The sequence below is a fragment of the Drosophila guanche genome, unplaced genomic scaffold (genome assembly GCF_900245975.1).
Source record: "Drosophila guanche unplaced genomic scaffold, DGUA_6, whole genome shotgun sequence".
NCBI lineage: Eukaryota > Metazoa > Arthropoda > Insecta > Diptera > Drosophilidae > Drosophila > Drosophila guanche.
The window spans coordinates 9,226,938-9,244,028 of NW_022995743.1; the positions used below are offsets into that span (position 1 = coordinate 9,226,938).

The 17,091-nt window shown below is 46.7% G+C and overlaps 3 protein-coding genes and 1 long non-coding RNA gene across 5 annotated transcripts in view; 1 reads left to right on the forward strand and 3 right to left on the reverse strand.

Annotated features, from left to right (window-relative positions):
* Positions 1–226: 226 nt before the first annotated feature.
* LOC117578697 (eukaryotic translation initiation factor 4 gamma 2) lies at positions 227–5,161 on the reverse strand (the record flags this gene model as incomplete). Its single annotated transcript, XM_034264342.1, is given in 3 exon segments — positions 227–669; positions 770–2,577; positions 2,637–5,161. Coding segments are annotated over 3 exon segments (4,512 nt in total), but the record flags the coding sequence as incomplete, so codon positions are not given.
* Positions 5,162–5,435: 274 nt separating this feature from the next.
* Positions 5,436–7,834, reverse strand: LOC117578715. The gene is made up of 2 exons (XR_004573391.1): positions 7,707–7,834; positions 5,436–5,521 (listed from the first exon to the last, which is right to left on the reverse strand). It is a non-coding gene; the product is annotated as an uncharacterized LOC117578715 (long non-coding RNA).
* A 388-nt stretch (positions 7,835–8,222) lies between these two features.
* LOC117578700 (transcriptional repressor CTCF) lies at positions 8,223–10,362 on the reverse strand. Of its 2 annotated transcripts, XM_034264346.1 has the most exons (2): positions 9,529–10,362; positions 9,251–9,467 (listed from the first exon to the last, which is right to left on the reverse strand). In XM_034264346.1, the coding sequence occupies exons 1-2, from the start codon at positions 10,352–10,354 to the stop codon at positions 9,367–9,369; spliced, it is 927 nt and encodes a 308-aa protein (XP_034120237.1). In that variant the 5' UTR covers positions 10,355–10,362; the 3' UTR covers positions 9,251–9,366. The 2 variants fall into 2 exon arrangements, with proteins under 2 accessions (XP_034120236.1, XP_034120237.1); XM_034264345.1 differs by having other exon boundaries at positions 8,223–10,362.
* Positions 10,363–10,466: 104 nt separating this feature from the next.
* Positions 10,467–17,091, forward strand: part of LOC117578710 (U6 small nuclear RNA (adenine-(43)-N(6))-methyltransferase) — a 29,998-nt gene continuing 23,373 nt past the window's right edge. Inside the window, exons 1-4 of the mRNA XM_034264360.1 lie at positions 10,467–10,624; positions 10,694–10,904; positions 10,958–11,369; positions 11,429–11,711. Of these exons, the coding sequence (XP_034120251.1) occupies positions 10,511–10,624; positions 10,694–10,904; positions 10,958–11,369; positions 11,429–11,606 (915 nt within the window). The 5' untranslated portion in view covers positions 10,467–10,510 and the 3' untranslated portion in view covers positions 11,607–11,711. The remainder of the gene's footprint in view (positions 10,625–10,693; positions 10,905–10,957; positions 11,370–11,428; positions 11,712–17,091) is intronic.

A 17,091-nucleotide genomic window follows, 5' to 3' on the forward strand; every position in this document is an offset into this window, starting at 1 on the left:
AGAAATGTGCGAGTGGCAATTAAATAGAGATAAGATAACAAAAAATTTAGGGGGAATATAATATTCGATAGATCAGTTCTCAGTTCCGGTTGAGTTAAGATTTAAGATTTACTAATTATAAATTAAAATTGTATTGTTTACGAACGTTTACGTGACTTGAAATGTCAATTGAAATCTACTACTTTCGTTTGCGTTTATATTTCATGGAATAATTATTCGTTACGTCTGTATTTGTTGATATTAATTTGTTAATTGTTTGCATTTATGGATATCAAATAATTTTGATTAACTTGTGGGTTCTTCTACTATAATTTGACTAAGATTTGCAACCGCGTTTCCAAGCGTTCACTTTCACTTTCATCCTGCTTAATTTTTGTGGCTTTTTCTTTGTTATTTTTCATGTAATCAATTTGTGAATATAAATTAAGGTGATATACAATAGTGTTTTTGTTGTTGTTGTTGTTATTTTTGTTATTCGGAGCGGTGCTTCTTAATCCTCATCGTCCTCGGATTCGGCTTCTTGTAGCCAAGTCAGCCAGGCGTTCACTTGGAACAGGGCAGATCCTTTGCCTGGATATTTGTCGGAAATCTCCTCCTTCCACGAGACGAATGCCTCCTCCTCAATAATTTCCGACTCGTACAGATATTTGAACCAGCGGCACAGCATGCCTAAAACGTAAAAAGAGAATGGTTAGGAGGTTAGCACTTTAAACTAATCGAATAAAAAGGGGGCAGGGGCAGGGAAGGGGTCTCTTCTTCACCGACTTACCCTTGGGGAAATTCTCGTTAAAGCAGAACGCCTGCAATGCATAAAGCGCGATAAGTTGCAGTTCGTTTTGTCCAAGGAAGGTCTGCAGCATCTGGCTGTAGTTCTCCAGCAGTTGCTGCTCCTTCTGGGTAACAGACTTCTCCGGTGCTTCCTTTGGATCCAGATTGGGGGCCAATGTCGTCTCCTTGGTTATATATTTGACCACTACTGTCATAAGGGCTTGAATAAAGCCGGGGTCCTTGTAGTACTTGTTGTCCACATTCGATTTAATCCACTTGTAGAAGTTTTGGGGACTTGGATCGCTCAGCAGCTGCTTCATCATCTCGGCCTGCACTTTAAGCAACGGATAAAGGAAGGAAAGATTGCGATCCTCGAGTATTTCTGCCAGTCTCTCCTTGTTTCGATCAACCTCCGGCAGACTGTTCATCAGATCTATTTTGCTTGCTCTGAACTTCTCCTCCAAACTCTCCTTGCCAATGCTCTTGTGCAGCTGCTGCAGCACCAAAAGGAACAGCGGGAAGTGCTGACCATTGTCCGTGTAGTTGGCGATGTCGTTCAGCTTCAGCAAAGCTGGCTCGCAAACGGTCTTGCTTAGGACATTTGCCACGAGGGCCGTGATCCTCGGGTTAAGAGCCTCGCGCTCATTCATCTTGTTCACCAGCTGCTTGAAGACCTCTACAATAATGTTCGGCTTAATGCTCGACTGTTTGCGCATTGCCTGCAAGAAGCGCACGACGCGCTCCAAGTAGACTTCATTCGCACGGTCCAGCACATCCATTAGCAAGTTAATGCACACATCCTTCAGAGCCTTCTCGGGTAATTTTAACTCTTGGAATCCTTCCAGCAGCTCAGTGAATCGGTCCGACTTGACAGAAGGTGCTGGTGTTTCACCTTCCTGCTCTGCAGCTGGTGCTGGAGCCTCGACCTCTGTCTCCTCCTCATCCTTTGGCTCCTCTTCGTAAAAGAAGTTCTCCTTGAAGTAGATGGTGGCCTTCTTGCCCAGTTCCTCCTTGCTGGTATACTTATCCTTCTTATTTTGCTTGGCTGAGCCATTGCCAGCTGGTGTTATAGGTCTCTCCACGGATTGTTGATCTTTGCCGTCGATCGAAGACTTTGCGGATTGGGCATCCGAGTTCTGCTCATTCAGTTTCTCATGAGAGCCACCACCAGCCGAGCTGAAGTTGGGCGATGATGAAGTCGCCTTAAGGGTCTTCTCCTGCTGAATACCATGCAGTGTCTTGTTATCTGCATATTCTGCAGACGGAGTGGACGATGGACGTGCTGGATTCATCAGATGGGATGTTGGAGTGCCCAACAATGGATAGTGAGAGTTGGATAGCTGACCCTGTTCCTTGCTCTGACTGCTGTTGGGTGGCGTCGACATGGGCAACGTGGCTGGGAACTTCTGGTTCTGGTTGGCCGCTCGGAAAAGCAAGGAGTTGGCCGCCGGGCGCATTTGCAAGTTCTCCACCGCATCCTGGTTTGTGGTGATCAAATTACGCTTGAAACGCGGCGCTAGCTCCTTGCTTCCAAGCAGCTGATTACCTCCATATTGTCCATCGTTGCGGTCCCTGTCGCGGTCGTTGTTCCTGCGCGAATCATCACGGTCGCGGTCCCGGTTACCGGACGACCCTCCACCGATATTTCCTCCACCGTTCTGGTTGTGCTTGTTGTAGCGATTGTTGTAGTTTCCGCCACCACCGCCACCGCTGCCGCCGCCTCCACCGTTCTGGTCGCGATTACGGTCGCCGCGATTGTTGTACTGGCGATTATCGCGATCCCGGTCCCGATTCGAGCTGGTGGCGAATCTGAAAGGAAGATTTAATGTAAAAACAGTTTGAATACCAGACTGAAATTCTCTACTTACGGGGACACAATGGGAGAGGATCCGGTGACGCTTAGCCCGCTGAACATATCATTGTAGCCAGGCTGGATATTCAAGTGGAATCGATTCATCCAGCTGTCGCCATCGCGTTCGTTGTTGCGCATATCGCGATTGCGATTGGGGAAGGGGGTGCGAATGATAGAGTCGTCGTCCGAGCGTATTTGCTTTATGGGGACGGGTCCCTCGGCGGTGCCAACCTTGCGTGGAATCCAATGGTTCAGTCGCAGCTCGATGACATCCTTTAGCATGAAGCGTATCCTTGGTGGATATTCAGTTGACTTTGATCGACGTTCCAACGTCTCGAAGTACTGATTCATCAGCTCTTTGCCCTGTTCTGAATCCAGATTCTTGCCGCAAGTCTTGAGCAACTGAGCCAGGCATTCCATGTCCTCGCACATTTCCTGCGCACCGGCCGTACGTTTCTTCTTCTTGTCCAGTAGCTCCATGATGCACTGATGCAGCACGGTCTTCGACAGCATGTCGAGCTTGTTGAGCTCCCCAATAAATTTAACGTTGCCGAGCATGCGCTGCTTCGCCAGGTGGCGGCGTTCCTCCTCGTCGGCCTCATTTTCTGGCGGCGGTCTGCTGTTGTCGTTCTCGTCACGCTTCAGCCGATTGTTAAACTTGTCGCGACACACGGCAATCAGCAGTCGCAGGAAAGTGCAAGAGTTGTTCGGTTCCTTATCAAACGATGGTGCTTCCTCGGACAGGCGCTTGCACAGCTGTGCGTACATAGACGAATACTTGGGCTCATCCAATGCCTTGTCAAAGATCAGCAAGATCACACCATTCAAAATGACAATCGAATTGAGGTCAAGCTGCAGTAGTTCATCGCTCAGCTCCTGGAATTTCTCGGGCGTAAGCTTGTTCAGTATTCCCCTCACGCGCCGGAACACGGCATCGTTCTTCTCGCTCTGGGTAAGTCCATGCTGTGGACGCAAAGATGGTGGTATCCAACGACCAGTAATTGGTGGCGGAGTGTTTGCCTTGGTGCCTCCTGCTGCCTGTGATTGCTGCTGTTGTTGTTGTTGCTGCTGCTGTTGCGATTGGTTTTGGTGCTGCTGCTGATGCTGTTGCGACGACTGTAATTGCTGAGAAGTGGCTGCCGAGTTGGCGGAGTTGTTCAGAGAAATGTTCGAAGAATTGGAAGTGGAAGCTGACACCTGAGCAGGCGCATTTCCGTTGCGAACGCCTGTAGGACGACTGGAGGGCGCTCCACGCTCGTAGCGATCGGTCTCAGGGGCCCTATTGTAACCAGATCGTGGGCCTGCTGCTCCAGAGCCTCCGTTTCGCTCTTGGCTGTTAGTATTGTTGTATCGTTGATGTGAGGGAGAGTCTTCGTAGCTGTCGCGGTAGTTGTTGGGGTATTCTTCGCGACGAACTCCGCTCACGACTCCATCGTTGCCACCACGCTGATGCCCGTACGACGATGACTTGTTAATTGAGCTCGATGCGGCTCCGTTGTAGTTGGACGAGGAGTTGCCGTTGCCGTAACGCGACTGTTGTCCGTTGCTTCCATTGCCGTTTTCGTAGTTGCGGGAGGAGCGGTAATTACTGCCGCCGCCGCCACCACTTCCGCTGCTTGCTCCGCCAGCAGGACCGCCGGTGGAATTGGAGTTTATTGATCGATTATAGCTGCCATCGGAGTTGGAGTGATAGCTGCGACTACCACGATGCGCTCCGCCTTGCTGATCACTCGAAGAATATCGTCCAGAGCCGTTGTAGCTTCCGTCGGTGCTTCCAAGCTGCTGACTGCTGATGCTTTGACCCAAAATGTCACTATTCTTTTGATAGTAACGCGACGACGACGAGTCACCCTGGTAAGATCGTCGAGGTCTTGGGCTCACCTCACTATCGTGTTGACGAATTTTGGCGGAATTTTTGCTATAGCCAGTGGAAAAGTGTCCAGTTGGGCCACCAGATGAACGGCTGCCGTTTCTACCACCCAAACCCTCGTTGCTATTGCTTATGGCTGGGGATACTCCACCGCCACTGCCCGACTTGTAGATAGAACTGTTCGAGCCCTTGCGATAGTTGCCACCTCCTTGATTCGATGCGGGTGATGAGCCCTTGTCGATCTTCACCAGATTCTTAAGGTTGTTGAACGTGTCAGTCGCTGTTGTAATCGGCAAAAGATTGGGACTGGTGTTGAGCAGGGTTTTCCCGACCGTTGGTGTCGGTGGTGTTTGGCCACCGCAGCTGACGCCTATAACGCCACCGCCTCCGCCGCCACCACGATTGGTAAGCTGATCGTAATTGCGCTCGATCTCGCTAGGGTTCGCCGTTATTACCAGTCTTAAATCGCTGCCGCCGCCGATGCTCGTCGTATCACCGGTGCTGGTGCCTCCCTCAATGGTGATCGTTTTACCGCTCCGAAACTGATCTATGATGACGCCTGCCTGGTGCCCGTTGGTGTGCTCCCAACGTTGCGGACTGTCGTCGTAAGAGTGCAAAAGGGGAGCGGCGTCGAACGTTGATAGAGGAATGGTGATGATTTTTCTTGATCAACTCGGGGCGAAATATAAATTGCAGCTGTGGACACAGGTGCAAGGAGCGAGATCTGTCTAGAGTGTGGTCGGTCGGTCGTTTGGGGGATCCGCTGGTTGCTCCTCCTGGTCGGATCTGGTCTGATCCTTCAACACAGAAACGAGACACACACAAATCAAACAACACACACGCGCACGCACACAGGGACAAGGTAAGGTGTAGGTTGCGTTGAGACTGGAGTGGAGTGGACGCGTTCCTTCCGTTCGGTTGGGTTGCTTCTTCGTCTAAGTCTTGGTCTTCTTCAGCTGTGGCCTGCGTGGAAACTGGGGATTAGTCTCTCAGTTCCGTTAAACTTGGGCTGCCTTGCGTATATGGGAGTCCTGTTTCAAGCAAAGATGGAATTTGGGAATCAAAAACAAAACAAATTTATACCCGACTTGGGAGACGGAAAAGGAAAGACTAAAATATCACAACTCTAATTCCAGCTCTTACACAGTCACGTTCTATTGTGACGCAAATTTACAGGAAAACTAATCGACAGCTTCCACATAGATAATTACAATTATTTTCTCCACATATGTACATGACTGAGCACCTGCACTCGGAAAAACATTCAATGCAAACTGGAAATACTTAATGGAAATAACCTCGCCAAATAAAACAAACTCAAGTTCATTTCACTGTTTCTGCTGCTTTGTTCTGTTCTCCCCTTTCTGCTCTCTCTCTCTCACTCACACACTCTCTAGATCTCTTTTTCACTTGCTTTGTTTGTTAAGCATTGCCATCCATTGGAAGTTCAGCACATAAATTTGCTGATATTTAACGATATTAGTGTGAAAAAATCAATATTTTCTAGATGTATCTCATGAAAAATATGGACTTTAGTTCAACCAACTTGAATTACTTTCGCTCGCATAGAATCATATGGTGGCTCTCTCTACTTCTTTGTTCCAGCTTTCTTTGTTTGCTCTCACGCTCATACTCTCATAGCCCAGCCCACAATTGAAACTGGAAGAATGCGGACCATGGAGCGAGAGGGATGGGGGTGGGGACACGAAAAATAACCAAATTGCTGGCTAGAAGCTGTGTCTGCCCTCCGCCGATGCGCAAGAACGGCGCACCATAGTGTCAGTGTCCTTTCTTTGTGTGGAGGTTTATGGCCTCTGCTTTGCTGCTCGTTCGCCTGCTACCTATCTCACTCGCTCGATGCTGGTCTTCTGCGCCATCGAATTAAAGTGCCTTGACCCCGAGAAATAAACAGAGTCGCTCCCGCCGATACACATACATATACTAGGCATAGTCGAGCGTTGATTAGCGTGTTTAGTCAACGACAAAGTGGTAAACAGTCCCACATTGCAGACTTGGACATGAGTCACTGTTTATTTAGCTGAAATTTCTTTCCTTGCCTTAATTGATTGTACATACATATACAACCGTATGTATGTGTGTATGTTAGGGTGTGTGTGTATCGAAACAGCTTAAACAACCCTGGCCCTAAGCCTAGCCTCGAGTCTGTTTGTACGTGTGTATATCCATAATCGACTCGCAAGAACTTTTCCTGCAATGTCTTCTAAACACCTCCCCAAAAGTGGCCAATGTGAAAAGCCACCCCGTGGCAGAGTCACTGCAACGAGGCGTCGACGACCCCGACCCGACCGCGCCTCGGGCCCTCTGCCACGGCAAAAGACCCAGTTGTGGATGATTTTGACCTCAATTCCAGCGCGTGACTCGTGTACAAGTGTTTGCTGGGGCTGAGAGGTGCATATTTAACTAACCAAAACCAAATGGCACACCCACGTTATACAAATCTCTTGGATGTGTGCGCAGTAAGATGGAATATCTCGAATCTTGAACCGATCTCAGAGGCCTTCGCCTCCTCCTACTTCCCCACTAAGGCGTACTCAATTTTTACAATGACGAAAAGAAGGCGAACAAAGTGCAACAATACAAACACATTTCGCATGCATTTGTGTGCGTGTTTGTTCACAGATCTCAGCGAGATTGAGGCGCACACGGAGGATACACAAAGTGAAGCTGGCCGATGGAAAATCGAAAAACTCAAACTCACCCACCAGGGGTGGCGGGTCATCCCGAAGAGGAAAGACACTGGCAGAGGCAACGTCAACAGCATTTGAGATTTTCCGATGTGCCTCCGCCATTTTGTTGCATGAATATGTGTACATACATACACACGCACACATAACTTTCTTTGTGCGAGTACTTCCAAGTGATTCATTTATATTATTTTTTCGATTCCCCACAGACCACATTCTGTTTAATCCTTATCCTTCATCACTTTGAAAATAATATTGCACTAATCATTTGCTCTCATTTTTATTGATTTCACAGCATGATTTTTTCGCCATGAAGAAACGAGGACGTACATACACACGCACAGACACACATATACATACACAAAAAATTGGTTTTCTCTAAATCATCATGGAAAATTTTGAGGCTATAATTTAAAACACTCTTTTTAACCTAGTTCACTTTGCGTTTTCGACCAAAAATAGGAGGAAAATCGACGGCTTAGCAACTACTTGTCAATTTAATTTTACTAACCTTTATTTTCAATAATTTAGTATGGGCCAACACGCTGCAAGCTGAAAATCAGTGTTACCGCCAGTGTGACTGCGGAATTATCGATACCAGAACCTTGGAAATATACCAAAATATACCTACTCATTTTAAAAATATACCGTAAATACACCGTAGTCTTACGTCATATTCCTCGGTTCTGATGTTCTATTTGATATTACCAGCTTGAAAAGACTTTTGACACTAAAACGATAATTTAATCCGATTGAAAAATCAATTTAACTTGTTATAAATACTCGTTTTTATTGGATTGTATACCTTATGACCTTACATTTGCCTAATATATAAAATTTTAGATTCGGTGTGACCGAGGAATTATCGATAACAGAACCTCGGAAATATACCAAAATACACCTACTCATTTTCAAAATATACTGTAGTCTTAAATCATATTCCTCGATTTTGATGTTCAATTTGATTTTACTAGCTTGCAAAGACTTTTCACACTGAAACAATAATTTAAAGCTATTTAATAATCAATTTGACTTATTATAAATATTCATTTTTATTAGATTGTATAACTTATGACCTTAAATTCTCTCCTGTGTCTAATCGGTCAGGGAAATTATCTCCTGTGTCTATGTGGTATACCACCGATAGTATAGTTTAGTATGGATTAGTATTAGTATTATTTCCAATAATTAATAATACACCTCCATTTTACCAGCTGCTTATAAATATTAACAATTAACATTAACACTTGTATACCACAGTTTCTATTTTCCCTTATCATTCATTAAATTATTCCTATGCTTTCTCAATTTTAAGTGTCTCTGCATAGTTCCAATGATTGTGTGATCACAAATATCACAGTAATTCACTTTTTCGGGTTTCTGGAATCTACATGGCTCCGAGCCAACTACTGCTTCCTGGCGCACGCTGGAATGCTCCAAGGAATCCTTTTTTTCCGCTTTAATTTCTTTTGATTTCGTAACATTTCGCTTGTGCTTGATGGTCTGCAAGTGCTGGTTGATGTCGCCTTTGAGGGTGACTTTACACGTCTCACAGTGAACTGAAACACCTGATCTCTGGCTCTCGAAAGGCTTCACCTCGCACCGCTCCTCGCACCGCTCCTTGGACGCTTTGACTATCTGATCCAGGTGCCTCTGGCTCTGGCAGTGACGCTTATAGTTGCTCTTGTCCTTGATGGTGAGATCGCAGACCTCGCAGTGTATTTTCTTCGCCATTAGATGGACCGCTTTTCGGTGGACTTGCATCAAGCCCTGGCTGTAGAAGGCCAATCCACAGAATTCGCACGAAAAATCTCGCCGGTGTAGATGCTTTTTGTTCATGTGCTCTTTCAGAAGGAAGTTGTTGCTCAACTCTTGGGAGCAAATGCCGCAAACCGGCTTGGGTTGCTTCCTGTCCACCTTCGGGGGTCCACGCTGCAGGCGCAGCATCTCTCGATGCTTCTTAATAGCATCACGGCACTCCTCGGCTGAGTGGGCGCAGCAACAACGACTCACTGTGGGCATCTGGCATATCAGACATGGCTTCCTTCGCTGATGCATCCGGAGCACATGGGTCTTCAGGGCCGACCACATTTGGAATCTCCAGCGGCAACTGCGACATTTGAAGGGTCGATACCGCAGACGACATGCTAGGCGAGCTCTTTTTTGATGCTTCAGAAGACATGCACGAGTACGGAACGACCGCCAGCAGGTGGGGCACGATCTGGTGGTGTTCTTGCGCTGTTCTTGATGTCGGCGCATGTGCAGCTGATGGCTGAAAGGAAAGTGATACTCGTGATTACATCGCGGACAATTGCTGAGATAACAACGTTTACGTTTCAATAACCCCACTCTCAGTTCCCTCACAAAGTCGAGATGGACGCCCTGGGGTATGCTGATAATCATCTCCTGGAATTTAGGAGGTGATTGGTACGATTCGACTTCCTGTTTCTTTTGATCCTTCAGCAGCTGTTTGTACGTTTCATTCTCCATTAGCTGTCCGAAGCCGTCGCGCCGCACGTTCCTCTTCAGGTGAGAGGAGAGCATGTGTTGAAGGTAGTATCTGCGATAGCAAATCCGACAGTGCCAGTTGTAGCTCAGACTGTGCTCACGCTGATGCTCCTCCACCTGCTGGAGGGTTCGCCAGGGCCATTTCTCACAATCCAAGCAGCCGCAACGCAGTCCCGGATATGCTGGGGCAACAGCGCTTGGCCGGAGCTCTCCATGGGCCTCGGCACCACGCAGAAGGCCCACCGCGCGTCGATACCCAGCTGTAATGGTGTCCATAATTGGCTCTAGTTTCCCAAGATCCACCTGTCGCCGCCTCGATGCGAAGGCATCCACAATCGCCTGATAATCCTCTTGAAGATTGGCCTTGTAGAAATTATTTGTCCAGAAATTGTCGCGCGCCTGTGCCGACTGTAGCAGCAGCAGCATGTCCACTGTGCTGAGACGCATCATTTTCTGGACATCGCCGCCAGTGGAGGAGGACGCAACAGGTTCTCCATTGAAGGCAACGTAATTTTGGCTGAAACCCCGACAGCATTTACATTGGCAATCACAGGAGCTGGGGCAGACCGTTGCACTTTTGTCATTTGTCAATGCTGGCAAGCCAGCGGTGAAGTTTTCAAACGTAATTAACAATTTTCCAGGCCAAGACATGTTGCGGCTGCGCAATAATATTAAATATATTGGCAATCGATGTTTTTGCAGCCCATGGTGTGTCAGCACGACGAGGTATTGTCCGATAGTTCGATAGGTACTCACTCAGCTGTTCCAGCTTCCCGGCATTTCGCGGTATTAATTAATCCAAATAAAATGGTTAACAATCAAAGCAAGTATGCCATGCATCCGCGCAATATTCTGCGTGTGCCGCCCGACTACACCAAGCTGGCCATCAAGCACAAAGATTTCAGACAAGTCTGCGAATTGGTAAGTGGAATCTACTGGATGCAGCCGCAGCGTGGAGCCAGGAACTAATTGCAAATTCTCTTTAAACAGGAACTAACTGGCAAGGTGTCGATTAATTTTCGCAACGAGAAGACCTTGCGCGAACTGACGAAGATGCTGCTTAAAGAATATTTTGAATTGAACGTGGATTTTGCACCCGGCAGCTTGGTGCCCACCTTGGCCCTGCGCTTGAACTACATCCTCTGGCTGGAGGACATGCTGGAGCCGCTCAATTTAGAGAATGTGCGGGGCATTGATATTGGCAAGTTTTGTACTAATTTCGTTGTCAGTGTATTTGATATAAATTTCCTGCAGGTTGTGGCTCCTCTTGCATTTACTCGTTGCTTGGCGCCAAAAAGAATGGCTGGAACATGCTTGCCCTCGAGTCGAAGCAACAAAACATTGTCTATGCCCGGCAGAATGTCAAGCGAAACAACCTGGAAGACCGCATTGAAGTCTATGCCCAGCCAGACAAGTCCAGCATCTTCAAGAGCTACTTTGAGTCGGAGAAACTGGAGAAGGAATTCCACTTCTGCCTGTGTAATCCACCCTTCTTCGACTCAAACTCCCCCAATCCGTTCGGGGGCAACACTCGCAATCCCCAGAGACGACCAGCGCCGAACAACGTGCGCACTGGCAGTGCCGAGGAGCTGACTTGTGAGGGGGGCGAGGTGCAGTTCGTTCAGCGCATCATTGAGGAGAGCCGGCTTAACCAGCAGCGCGTGCTGTGAGTCAATCTTAATTAGAGATAAGTTGCTTAAAGTGAATTTACGTTGACATTTTCAGCATCTTCACCAGCATGCTGGGTGTTAAGGCCAACGTGCCCAAGATCCTGGACTACCTGAAGGAACGTCAGATCAACAATGTTACCACCACGGAGTTTCATCAGGGACACACCACACGCTGGGCCGTGGCCTGGAGCTACCAAAAAGCGCCCCTCAGCCCCGGAACACAATGTAATTGAGTTGCTACCAGCTCGGAATAAAGTTCAGCTGCAACAGCAGCTGCACATAGAACTCAACTGTGACCTTCACATGGCCTGGTCTACATTTATTCTCCAACTAATAATGTAAGTCCATTCCCTGTTTTGGGCATTTCGTGCCGTCAAAAAGCTTTTCCTCTAAATGCAAATTTGCATGTCAATGCTCACTTTACCACAAACCAAACAACACACAAATACACGTGTGGGGAAATTATCGTTTCGCTTTTATCACTGACCAAAGTTGACCCCCCCCCCCCCCCCCCCCCCCCCCCCCCCCATCGCACACAGCCCGGAACTAGCCAAACAGAAAGAGCAACAGAAGAGGGAATTTGAACGCACCCACGCTACTCTGGCCGAGTAGCAGGTGCTGGCGTTACGTTGGCTTGTCCACACCTTTGGCCCCAGGAACTTGAGGTCTTCTCTCTTCCCGCTCTTCATGTGAGCGAGTGGCAGCTAGTTTTAATTGCTGCACATGCCTCGCTTCAGTTTACCAAAGTCCATACCACGGCATGCTCTTCCAATCCGACCAAAGGTATACTCTAAAATATTAGATTTCCATTATTACAATTATATTTATATACTTCTGTTTAAGTACAAAATCCTGCACAATTCAGACGAATCCAGAAAATTCGCCCCAAATGCTTTGATTGAAAGGGGGCATCCAGGTTTCATTGGTCCTTCCTCTACCTGGCACCTCTGCTTTCGGTTTGCCTTTAAGAAGCTTTTCATGGCAGTGCTGTTGTTCCTTTTTGGCCAATGCAAAATGTATTGTTGTAGTTGTTGGTGTTGGCTTTTACGGTAGATCCACACGTTAAGGTGCAAAAAACAATGTAATTAAAATGCATGTCGTAGGGTTTTCAGTTTGAAAAGAAGGTTTCAGCCTGCGTCATGCGCTGAAGGTGCGCCCAATGTTTGTTTGTATGTTTTAGCTTTTCCGGATTTTGTAGCCTCGATGGGCGAGCTCTAGCCGTTCCCTTCCCCCATTCTTTTTGATTTGGATAGGGCCTTCAATTTCCCTGGCTCCCCAAGAGAGTGCTCTTTGTAATTTCCCAGCTATTATCTTAATTCAAGAAACCCTACTGAACCCCCTGAGCCACATAGACAGAAACCTACATACAGTCCGGAACACGTGTTCCTGGGACTTGGGCTTGCCTCTCCTGTTCTACGAAATTGTTAATTAAAAACGCGACCAGGTCACGTATTGTGTGAATGGGGTTGTCCGTTGTCGGTGAGGTGTCGAATTACAACCGTAAAGCCCCGAAACATTCGGATTTATGGCTGCAAAGGACCTTGTTCTTGTGGGTCCGAGTCTTTTATTGGAGCTCGTTAAATTGTTTAGAAAATAAGTTTATGGGCGACCATAACGCTAACATAATGCCTGCTTGTAGAATTGACTTTGTAGCACATTTTTAATGTATTTGAACTTTATTTAGGGAATTTTCGGGTAGAGATAAGTGATTGCTGAAGTAAGGTTTGCTTAAGACATTGATTAACTCATTAAGTTTGAGGATTTCCTTTTCAATCTTCAGCTACAATCTTTGCCAAGTTTTCAAAGTTCCAACATCAATCAATTTCCAAAAATCATCCATCAAGCAAAGCCAAAAAGGGACATCTAGTCAATGACCAGAAAAATGTAAATATATACAAATATCCATGTAGATTTGTTTGTACTTTAAAGTCAACAAATTGTGTGAAGCTCTTTAAGGGGTAAACCAAAAGTGGGGGGAAGAGTGTCGTGACGGCACGTAACGAGCTGCCAGACAGCGGCGTCTGTTGCAATTGGCCGCAGACTGCTGCTGCTGCTGCTGCTGCTTGCCTCTCGTTTGCTCGATGCTCGTCTCCGGCATGTTCGTGCTCCTAAATGCATGCCCATTGTCATGTCACATGCATATTTGTGCCTGTGTGCGACTGTATATCAGATACATTCACTTAATGCATTGAAAAACAGAGGGGAGAGAACTGCGAACTGAGAACGAATCCAAAAGGATACAGGCAGCCAATGCAAATGGCCTGCCCCCGGGTCGATGTCGATGTTGATGGCGAAGTCGATGTCGATGTCTGTGTGGATGGGTGGGTGGTGCTTCACTTTCTGCCTCTATTTCTGTGGCGTGTGTGTCATTCATGTAACCTTTCAATAAACATGTGTGTGTGGGTGGCCAGCGACAGCCACAGTGAGGAAGGGAGCTTCAGCTGCCTGCAGGAGTTGTGGCAGTCTGCAGTCGTGGCATGCAACGCCCCAGTCGTGTAATTGAACTGGAAATCTGCATGTGTGTGTGTGTGTGTGTGTGTGTGTGTGTGTGTGTGTATGTCTCTGCATGGAGCAGGGAACTCTTGAATGTGATTTTAAAGTCAACAGTGAGCACTTGTGACATACGAACTGTCATTTTTTGGTTTGCCGCTTGTCTGCCTGTCTGTCACGCCCCCCTCAAGCTCCTATCTCCAAGCCAAAGCCTTTCCATGCACACACAGACAGCCGTTATCCCCTTAGCCATCTATTGTCTGCTCATATCGCCGGTTAATATTGGCTTGGCATGCAGCCAGTGCAGCCACGACAGGCGCCGGCTAGGAATGGCAGATACGAGCATGGGCCATGAATGCTCTGCTTTCCATGCAATATGCAACACTTTTCCTAAAGCCAAACGAATTCGAGTGGAAACTCACCCCAAACTTGAATGGTTTGGTTTACCATCATTAATTAAATCCCACACAACGAATATTTCACTTTAGCGCCATCCACCAGGGCGTATTATTAATTGGAATGCCACGGAAAACGTTCACCAAATTCATTCCATCCGTACATGTATCATGTCTCGACTAATTCAATTATCCTTAGCGAATTTCGCTGTAGCGACACAAATCAGCCCGTCAGATGAAGTCGACAACAAATGATGGTGGCAAAATGAATTATTGTATCGCACAGTTCAATGTGTGCTAAATGACATCAGATACGAGAGCACATATACAAATACATATAAGTATGGATATGGTCAAAGGTCGGAAGTCAAATAACTAATGAGGCAGCGTTGTCAACTAAACAAAGCAACTAAAGCACAAACTCAAAACTGAAGACAAGAAAATCAGCAAATTTCCCAACAGATACATTAAATATTAGACAAGATATTTTACTTAGAAATCAGAGCAAATGCCCCCAAAATTATATTTGTAAATTATGAGAATATCTTGCATAAAACGAGAACATCTTAAATTCCTAAATTTGCGACTCTCAATGTTCATTTTAAATTTATTGTGAGTTCTTCTAGTAGACCTGCGAATTGTTGCGCACCGTTGAACTTCAGACTTCGGACAGGGAAAAAAAGCGGACGTGAAAAACTTTCCAGTTGGCAGCCATCCCAGGAGCATACTCGTACAGAAAAGAATAAAATAAAATAGACCCAAAGCCTGGGACACAGCAAAGGGCAGGGCATGCCATTCGATGCTGTTTAGGTGTTTAGTGCCAGAGTTCAGGGCAAGGCAGGGCAGGACAGTAATTTCCCTCATAGACAGAGAGAGAGAGAGAGAGAGAGAACAAATCGAAAAGCCTGGAATTTTATCTAAAAACAAAGCTATTTATATTCTTTGTGGAGAATAATGACTTGGCATTTGCCTCGCCAAATGATGCGCAAGCTTTTGGTTAACAAAACCCAGCCTCTACATGGACACTCTGCCAGCCCATCCATCGCTCTTGTCTCGAGTTGTCAGTCATCTTATCAGGCCGCTATCCCCCCCTCAAAAAGGGTTTATGTGTCGCACGCGTTTTTGCCATCATGGCGAAATGCTTCAAGTCCCAGCGGACCGACAGCGGGATTGCCAGTCAGTCGAGAGCATGTTGGAATTTGTGGTCTATGCGTTTTCACACCATGTTGTTCGGTGGCAGCCTTGACATGTTTTGGGTGCGCAAATTCGCGCTTTTCAAGGCTGTCCTGACCAGCTCTGGTGGAGCACGACAGTTGCTGCAGTCTCTTGTTCGTATCGTTGTTGTCGTTGTGCCGCCTGTCTGAGTGCAAATGCTCTCGTACAGCAGAGGATAAGGGCAGAACCGCAGCTGTTTCCTGCCTCTTCACACTTAATTGTTTGGCCTTTTTGCCTAGGCTCTGGCTTTAGACAGTTGAGAGAGATTAAACGAAAATTTAAAGAGGATTACTACAAGTATTCCCAAGTGCCATCCACTTTATCTGCTTTGATATCTGGCATGCACTGGGAACAACGTTTTAGCTGAAATCAACTTTAAATCATAGAGATTCATTTTCATTTTTTTGTGTGTGTGTTGTGGTTGCATTATTATATTTTGCACTTTAAAAAATGCAACTGTAATTGACAAATATTTCCATTTGCATACAGGGTGTTTGCCGCATTTATTATGTATAAGAACATTTGCATATGCACATACAAATGTGGTCTAAGCTGAGCTCCATTTTTGATTAAAATTACGCATGAATGTTGCGTACATACGAATACCGTATGCAGGAGCTCTCTCTCTCTCTCTCTTTTCACTTCAACGTGAAGATGGACACGTCACCCTGTGTGCTTAGAGCAGCCATAAAGGTGGCCTGGGAAAGGGGAATGAATAGAGCGAGAGAGGTAGAGATGGAGGTGGAGAGAAATGGAAAGAGACCAAACACAATACAGGCTTACCAATTCATTTGCGAGTGCCTCGCAACACGCAGACACACGGAGCAGTCAGACAGAAAGTCAGGCAGCGAGCATTTCTGTGAAAGATTGGAGTCGAAGAGCCAACTTCCCAAAAGCCCAAAGCGGACGCAGCCAAAAATAAATACACAGCAAGCCAGAGAAGAGCGAAGTAGATGGCCAGTGACAGCTGAGCAGCAGCAGCAGCAGCGGAAGGAGAAGAGGCAGAGGCAGAGGCAGATAGAGGGAAAACAGTTAGTTTTATGAATTGCTTTCTGCCAAGAAGCAACACAAGAAAGTATTCATTGATATCTTTATGGATGAGGTGCCCCTTTTGTAGTATAGTCCGGGTCCGGGTCCTTCCACCATTCAGCCACACGCTGCCTGCACGTAACTGTCTGTGTGGCTGTGGGAGTGAAAGTGGGAGTGTGACCGTAGCTTCCATGATGATGATGCCATTGCCTTTGACAATGCCCCGGCTGCTGTTGCGTTGCTCTTTGGATTCTGTTGCTGCCGCAACCGATTTTGTTTCCCACTCTTAGGAGTATCTCTGTGTGCCTCTGTCGGCTGTCGGCTGTCGGCTTTGGTTGTCGGTTTGTTTATTTGCGAAAAAATGTTGCAGCCAAAGCGTGCTCTCTCTTGTTCACTCACTCGCCTGCTCTCAGATTCGGTAATTTTGTAGCCTACACAGTGGTTGAATGTTGAATCTCAGCGTAAAACCTTCCAACTAATACTTCAACTTTCCAGCAACTCTGCTTGTAAAAGCTTTGCCCACTGTGAGCCCCACGAGAGAGAGAGAGAGAGAGATAGAGAGAGAGTGAGAGCACTGTGAGAGCTCTCT